Source organism: Rhagoletis zephyria, unplaced genomic scaffold (genome assembly GCF_001687245.7).
Source record: "Rhagoletis zephyria isolate East Lansing unplaced genomic scaffold, Rhagoletis_zephyria_1.1 Rzeph_scaffold_16406, whole genome shotgun sequence".
In the NCBI taxonomy this organism is placed as follows: domain Eukaryota; kingdom Metazoa; phylum Arthropoda; class Insecta; order Diptera; family Tephritidae; genus Rhagoletis; species Rhagoletis zephyria.
In genome coordinates, this window is record NW_016173470.1 from 1 (window position 1) to 9,124 (window position 9,124).

At 33.5% G+C, this 9,124-nt stretch overlaps 1 protein-coding gene across 1 annotated transcript; it reads right to left on the bottom strand.

The window, feature by feature from the left end:
• Positions 1-161: 161 nt before the first annotated feature.
• On the bottom strand, positions 162-7,883 carry LOC108379457 (regucalcin-like). Its single transcript, XM_017635809.1, has 2 exons — positions 7,647-7,883; positions 162-879 (listed from the first exon to the last, which is right to left on the bottom strand). The coding sequence occupies exon 2, from the start codon at positions 877-879 to the stop codon at positions 283-285; it is 597 nt and encodes a 198-aa protein (XP_017491298.1). The 5' UTR covers positions 7,647-7,883; the 3' UTR covers positions 162-282.
• Positions 7,884-9,124: the final 1,241 nt, after the last annotated feature.

The window sequence follows — 9,124 nt, forward strand, 5'->3', positions numbered from 1 at the left end:
CTAAACAAATATAAAATAAACAAGTAATTCTTAAGCAAAAACAAAAAACTGACTTCATATCGCACATCTTCTTCGAAAAAAAATTATATAGATATTTTTCATAAATCAATTCGTTGGATTTACGATGCATATCTCTAATTAATGCAAATATTATTATTTTTCATCATTATGTTCTCTAGCTAGAAAACTACTATTGTAACTGTTTTTGTATTAATTGCGTTAAATCTGTACCATCTACAAACAGTTATATTTTCGGATCGGACTTTTGAGGTGTGACTCTTTTCAAGATGGTGTGCGATATGTAGCATCAAAGTCATAGTCGTACTCCTTCACTTCATAATCGGTGGTGTCAATGAAGTAGAATTTCTTCAATTGCTCGTTCCAAGCCAAACCGTTGGAAATGCCGACATCGCTCTTCACCACAGAAACTTTGCCACCTTTTTCGTACTTGTACAACTCGCCCCAACGATCCTTGAATTCATCGCCTACATAACGCATTGTTCCAGCAAAGAGGCGACCACGTGGATCAGCTTTGCCATCGTTGAAACGGTTAACAACGTATTGCTCATCGGGTTGGACTTCAAAGAGTACGCGATCTACTTTGCTTGTTTCAGAGATACCATCCCAGGAGACGACAACGACACGACGTCCATCTCCAACGACAAACTTGTCGTTCTGACCCTCGATTGGCACAACGAACGAGGCAAGCTCCACACCCTCGATTTTGCTCTGGTACACCTTATCTTCCTGGTAGTCGTAGCGCAGCAATTTGCCAGCTTCAATGTCTACGTAATAAAGGCTCTGCTTCTCAATATCCCAGTGAGGACCTTCACCGAGGTGGGCATACGAATTGGGCAATGGTTCGATTTTGTATGACATCTGTGCGAAAAAAATGAAGTTATGAAGGGTTCATATTAAATTTTTGGATATTTGTATCGTTAAACAACTAATGATCGATTAAAACTACCTAAATACTGTATATAAATTTATACACATTAGAGTGGTTCAAAAAAAAATTATTTTTTAATTCATAAACGCTACCTCAAATTATTGTTATTTGTGATAAAAAAGAGAAACGTGTTACATAGGAAAGGAGGAAGCAATGCAGTGCGCAAAGAAAAGACTTGAGAAAAGCTTTCTGTATTAAAGCTAAACTCTCAAAATTCATGCGCTCTCACACCGAAATCGGATTTCCACTTATTTTTTTGTTTTGTTTTAAAAACCCTACGCTTTTGTGGTGCATAGATTCCGCAGGGTCTGGGTTCAAGCCCAGTTTACGACATCAAAAAGAAAAAAAACATTTTGTTCTACAAGCGGTCGCACATACGTTAGTGTATGAGAAGTTGTTTTTTCATGGTTGTTTTCGGAGGTTTGCCATTGCCTGCTGAGGGGCGACCGCTTTAAAATAAATATTTTTCTTGTTTTGTTTTTATTTTTTAAAGTTGGGTTGAACCGGGGTATAAATTAAAATTAAATTAAAAAAATTAAGAGCCAATTATAGTCCTTAGCGGGACTTTTTCGGCGACCTAATCATTTTAAAATACGAATACGGAATTTGTAGCAAAAATCGCGATTTAGCAGTTTTTAGCGGGTGCCTGAAAAAAATGTTCACCCAAAATTTTTTATCGACACACATACACGTTTCAATAAAACTGACACGCGCTAAACTTTTTTTCTTTCATATATAGTGATACGGCTTAATGTACATTGTAATATTTCACATTTGCTGCAAAAGTGTCATAAACAAAAAAATCTTAAACTCGAGGAAAACGGCTTTAAAGTTTACAGGTTCATACGCTCCCATAGTAAATAAATAAAATTGAAGATAAGTTTTCTTCTAATGAGCTATGGTTAATCGATACAGCTTGGAAATTTTTACACAACATAGAATAAGAGGTGGAGGTCATTTCTGCATAATTAACTAATTTCTGTTTTTTTATTTGTTTGATTATGACACTCTTACAGCAAATGTGCGATTGTAGTTTATTTATGTATGACTCCCGGTACATACATATGTTAAAGTATAAAAGCGAAAGGTTTTTCAATACCGTTAAATTGTTTCCCCTGCCTTCTGTTGGCTCAGTTGTTGTCTTCTCACCACTTTGTACATTATGAGCACTTGAGAACAACAAAAGCGAAATTATTAAAAAATAAAGCAAAGCCATTTTTTCGTCAATAGCAAGACAGTATTATTTATTTAACTGCGCGATCGCACAAGAAAACTTGAATGGAACTCACGTCGCTCTATTACAAAACTAAACTGAAACCTTGAATCCGGCTACATTGGCGTTTTATAATGTTTCTATTGCTGCTGATTTCCTATCACCAAAATCAGCTGCGCACAGAGAGCAATGAGTCGTTGGGGGGCGCAATAAAATAGGGAGAGTTGAATCACAAACTTTTAGTTAGATATTTTTTTAGTTGAAGTACATGTTGCTGGTTTGAGAGTAGCCTGCGATTTTGCAAACTCATGTGAGATAGCTTTTTATGCATCCACATTTTTTTAACCAGCAATACTCTGCGACTCAGTACCTCTAAATACTAAAAAAAGCTTCATTAAAATTGGATTATGCTTGGCTGCGCAAATATGGTCCAAAGCATTACCAGATACACTACGATCACAGCTAATCACTGAGTACCAGGAGCAATGTTGAAGAACATCGCATTCCATTTGGCAAACTGAAACACCTTGTTGTATCCTATTTTGGTGGTGGTGGTTTCCAGATTTGGCAGAAAGTCTGTCCCGAGGAAGCTAACAACTGTGAAGAAAAGATGCAACGAGAAACACCACATTTAATGAATCTGAACCGATTTCTTGCTCAGGAAAAAACATTTAAAATTGTTGAAAAGTTCTGGAATATCTTNGAACCGATTTCTTGCTCAGGAAAAAACATTTAAAATTGTTGAAAAGTTCTAATAAGTTATTCTGGAATATCTGTGTATGTATTTTGAAAAATAAGCAAATCGCAGAAATAGATTGTGCTTCTCCTTTGTATCTATAACCATTTTTTAAGGCCAAAAGTCTGCATAATTCGTAAGATGCGAGAAGAGAATGCTCACACGAGTTAGGACCAGTTTTTGAATCTGTGTAGGGAGTAGAGATGCCAGATCGGAACAAAAAAAAAATATTTTTGTACCGATTCGAATCGAAATAAAAATAATCGATGCTGGAAGAAATCGGGAAAAAATAAATCGATTTTCTAAGAGTGATTCATAAATTTGCTCAAATAACGCCTTTTACTTAAATTTAAAAAAATAAAAATAAAAGTTCGGCGACCTGACCAAACTATTATTATTAATTTTTTCATCAAAAAGTATGCCTCATACGCTGGCCACTGTATTTTTGAGAAACGTGTTTCTTGCAAAACTACTGTGGTCAGCTTAACTGAAGTTGGACTTTGTAGGGCTATTGTTTAACGACGACAACCATAATAGGGCCGATTGTAATTTTTAAAGCATAGACACATTTTTCACACGGTTTCAATATCCAGATTTTTTCAAAAGCTATCAAGTATCAAAAAATGTACATATCTATACATATAATAAAATTGTAACAGGTCGATGTCTGTACATTATAGATATTAAAGAAAAATTAATGTGGGGGGTCTTTATTAGACCACTAGAAGCCAAATGCACCATTTTTAGAATTTTTGTCTGTCTGTCTGTCTGTCTGTCTGTCTGTATGTTTGTTCGCGTATCACTCGAAAACGAATGCATGGATTTTAATGCAGTTTCCACCGATGTATTGCTAGAGGTCTAACTTAAAATATAGGAAGAAAAAAATTAGAGAGTTGCCACCTGTTTCAAAATTGGGGGCGTCAAAAGAAAGAGGCTGAAGAAGGCTTACAGGCAAAAATATTTTTTTAGAGTTGCCACCTGTTTACATTTAATGTAATTTATAAGCTGCAGCCGCGATGTATAGAAACCTCGTGTGGTTGATCTGCTTTGGCCCTATGTTTGAGTTATACGAATTTAGTTTTCAGATGTCTAAATGAAGGATGGGGTTATGTTTTTCTGACGCCCTCATGCACAATCATGCGGTCTTGCATCTACCCAGAAATCAGTTCATAAATTTTACCTTGAATTGTAAAAGTGGTGAATTAACAAGGAAAAATCACCGTAGGTATAAAATGCTTAATTTGAAAGATACTTAAGAGATCACACAACTCATTTAGCAATGTACCGGAAAACTTTTCATCCTGTGGGACAGCGAGGATTCTTGGCCTTCCTATAACAGAAAACGCACTTCTGTGCTCTTGAGTTTCCCTATAAGAGTTTTTATTGGCATACACATCGCACCAATGTTGAAGTTGCAAGATCATACAAAAAGATTACGCTTGTTTGGCAGAGATCTCACAGGTGGAAATAAGACCAACGGTAAAGCTCATGACACCGAGAGAGATTGGTATTCCATATGGTATCACAGCGTTACTACTATTGGCCTATGTGTGAGGAGGATACTGCGCCTTAGTAGTTTTAACTTAAATCAAAAATTTTGACTTTACAGACTAATTTTGTTTTTAAACGCTCTTTTGCATTGGCCAACGCAAAAGCTCTTATTTAGTATTTAGTATAATGATAAAAACGTTTGTTTTTCACTTATCAGCAGCATTATGCATTTGCAATCCGGAGTTGCGATAGGTCGTTTATACAATTTTGTTCGCAAAGTTGCTATTTCACCAAAAATGCCACTTTGCGATGTTTCATGAATCGCCTAATAGCTGTTTTTATGAACGTAATGCCCAACATTGCCATTCAAATTTTTGTCATCTAATGCTTAATTCATCATTAACCCCTCTTAAGGAAATGCTTCAATTTTTTTAAATTATTAATTTTTCAATCACAAATCAAAAAAAAGTATGTTTTACTTCAAAATTATTCACTATTTTAAAAAGTGTGTAAAATTATTCCCAGTTATTTCCAGGAGGCTTCTTTGAGAAGACCCTCTTTCTCAAGTTAGGAAGGTGGGAGGTGTCAATTCCCAGCACATTTTTTTGTACCAGCCTCCAATTCAAATTTCTTTAAAAGTGTATCGATTTTCTGGGGTGAACATCGATTGAGAAAAAATCGAATGTCGATTCTCTAATTTTTTGAATCGATTCCCGGTTCGAATCAGAACTTAAAAAATCTAAAAAAAATCTAATTGAAAGGGATCGATTAATCGTTCTTCGATTCAATCGATTTAAAAACGGCATCTCTAGTAGGGAAACCTGAGATAAACATATTATTCGAATTGTCACTGGAGGCGAAGTTTGGAGTCATCACTATGAACCTAAGTTGATGGAGGTGAACTCAAAAACCCATAAACAAAAGGGTGTTTCAAATATTTTCTAAGAAATCGACATATGCATCTATATGGGAGCTTTTGATTGGTAAGGCTAGTGTACGCCTGAAACGAGATTGAGAGGAACAAAATTTATTTCCGCTTCCCAGAGTAAAGCCCTTTTAAGTACATACACTGCTCAAGTAACAGAATATTTCAATAGAAAGGACATTACAACTCTGAAGTGGCGCGGAAATAGACTAATGTGAACAAGAAATGTCCCTGGAATAAGACAGAATGGAAAGAGTCAATCTTATACGGGAGAAAAAAATAAAATAACGGTTTAATACTGCCAAACTCTAATAAATGAGATGCTGGTGAAGATTTCAGCTGCTAGAAAAGCTCGTATTTTTAATTATAATTTTAAGTGTCTTTTATTATTCTACGATTTTAAATAATTGTTTAACCCTTTCGGTACATCTTTTTAGATTCGGGCTTTAAAAATCAGATTTTTTTATTAAATGATCCTTAATACATAATACGATAACATTCAATTTAATTTTTTTTCCAAAATGTGATTCTAAAGTGTTTTTTAGAATGATGACATATGGTATTTTATTTTATTTAAATTAAATTAAATAACAAAATTCAATAAAATAAGTTGGAACAGGCATTGATTTAATAATTCCTTTAAAAAATTTACCGTTTGTAATTTACCAGTACAAATATATCGTTATTTGCTGGTGCGGATTTCAGTTCCTTAAATATTATTGATGCCATATGCCATCATACAAATTTAAAAATATACCACGCGTTTATTAGCACTTTTTTTTTAATCAAATTACAAGTTCTAGCAATATTTGACACGATTTTGGAGACTATAGCATATCTATTTGTTTTTTATTTATTGGGTAATTTGGTAAAATATAGTATTTTAATTTAGACCTTTCTAAGCAGAAGAAAATCGATATTTTAGTAAAGTTTTAAAATTGAAATTTTTTTATCTCTTAAGGATAAAAATAACAATACCGTATTAAAATATAGTTTATAAAACTTCCCATTACAGCGTTGCATATAAAAATATAATTTTAGATAAGCTGAATGAAATCTGTGAGTATTCAAAGACGCCATATGGCATCAAAATAGCGAAAGGGTTAATATGAATAAAAGAGGGTTCTGCATACGCCATGTTGCACCATCATTATTTTTGGAGATTCTGTACCTAGCAGGGTGTTTTTGCAAAAATGTAAATTTTATTGCAGATTCCGGCGGCATACCCATCCAGTAATTTTTACTTGTTTGGTAAAATCTTTGCTAAAGGCGATAAACCCACAGAGAAGAACGTGGCAATTTTATAACTAAAGTTAACAAAATGAAGATTTTATTGTGGATTTCGGCAGAATATCTATTCAATAACAATGTTTGTTCAGCGCCTTTCTTTAAATCAAAGAATTTTCTAGAAATGGGCGTGGCGATTTAGGACCAAAGTTAATTAATTTTGATTTCATTGTGAATTTCGGCAGAATATCTATTCACTGAAACAGCATGTGTTCAGCAACTTTTTTTAAAAGAAGAAAGTCTAATTATTTGTTGCAAATGCATATGTAAACTATTTTTTTTCAAAGTACAGTATTTTATGAATGGGGTAACCCAACAGAGTACTTAAAATATGTAGAAGTTCAATTCATTATTACGATTACAGAAAAAAAGTTTATATTTTTTTATATTTCGATATTGGGTTGAATCCAGTCGCTTCGGAATGGTAGCGCGCACTGCTGCTGTATAATTGTGTTACTTCAACTTTAAATCAATTTTACATGCTTTCTGGAGAAAGTTCCGCTCATTTACTTAACGACTAAACCTCTACAGAATATTAGATAATCACAATCAACATTTTCTTGATTGCGATTATATTAATTGTAGTCATAATATTTTTAGGATAACAATCATAATCTCCATGATTACAATTACTGTAATTGTAATCTTAAAATTTGTATGATTACAATTACAGTATTCGTAATCATGTACTTCCTGATTAGGATTACAATAATCTTAGTCCTTAAAATTTTAAGATTACAGTTATTATAATCGTAATGGTAACATTTATGATTACAATTAAAGTAACCGTTATCGCATATAGTTTAAGGATTACAATTAAGCATTCGTAATCGTAATCAAAAATTGCTCAGCTCGGGTATTTGTCTACATATTAGTATTAAATACACATTGTACTCGGAAAAATGTGTGTGTGTTTTTGCGATGCTTTGAGGTAATTTTAAACACTTTTAACACTTAAACTAAGTTAATTTAATTTATTAAATTTAAACACGTATTTTTTTCAAACACACAATTTCCAAATGCTTTCACATACGAGCATCCGTACCTTTGCTGGAATATTATTATGCTATTATCTGGAATTTCCTCAGACTAACGAAAACAAACGCACACTGAAAGACGTGGGGAAAAGAAGACTGAACGCCAAGAGCACAGAAAAGACCTTTTTATATGCGGTTTGCCGGCAGAACATACTTGCACGCTACAATCTTTCCACTCACGATCAATGCGATTAAATCCATTTCTTCTATAGTATACTTATGCCGCGAACTTTTTTCGAATCTCGCTAAAAAAAATGTTACTAAATCATAAAAATAATATAAGAATTTATCAAAATCATTTCTATAAAATAATAATAGGGTCGTAACAAAACGGAAGCCGAAAATGTTTTGATTTATAACTTTAGTAACAGGTTCAGCATTAAAAAAAGACATATCGAGAGTGTTTTGAAGCGTAGCAAAAAGTGGATATATCATATTTTATTTAGACATTGAGCGTTGATACCAATGTAGCGCATTCATTTTTTCACCAGTGCTGACCATTTTGATAAAACATATTTTTTTGGAAACGTCACATAAATGCCACATATAAATATTTATGGACATTAGGCATTGACCTTTTTCTAAAATTAAAAATGTGAGGAGAGGATGAGAAATGAAAAACTAAAAAAAAATAACGTTTTGTCAAAATTTGGTAATAAATGGGAATCTCAGAACTTTTACTAAATTTTTTCAAATAAATTTAATTGAAAAGTCTGAAATTTTAGAAAAAGCTATTGCTCAGGTTTTATTTATACGGTCCAATGTTCCTGTAAAAAAACCTAATACATGTCTGTTCCCGTCAATTCAAGTTGCCTAAGTCGAGGCAGGCCATTTTCCCTTTAAATAAATGTTTCATTGGGTTTCTAAACAATATTTTAACGATTAACCAGCCATAGGTGTAGTTTGAGATGTCCTTTTAATAGAAGCTTAATAGATATAAATATTTTCAAGGAACATCTATTATTTTTTAATTCAAAGTCAAACCTTTTAAAGTCACTCAAATAGGTGTTAGTATTTGGACGAGCTTCTCCGGTTTGTGGCGTGTGCCCTCATGTCACACTTTATGGCAAGGGACCTACAGTTTAAGCCCGACTGCAAACGGTGATTGTATTTTTATAAGTTGCAGTTTTTCATGGCAGAAATTCACTCGAAGGTTTGCCATTGCCTGCCGAGGGGCGACCGCTATTAGAAAAAAAATTTAGTTTAGCGGAACCACAGCGACTGCATTTTGTGGGTCTCTAAAATATCACTAAAATGGGTAATCGTGTAGCGTGTACATTATACCACGTAAAAAAATAAAATATAACAAATTTGCTAAACTAATGATACCATGAATCTCCCATTTCTTCGACAATTCAAGAAGACGCGCATCGAGTGTTTATTTTTCCCATAGGAATTACACGTAAGAAAATTAAGTAGTTATTCTCTTTTGAGGGCAATACAATTTTCAAGGATTAAAATGCTCAAAACGGTCGCATTGAAGATT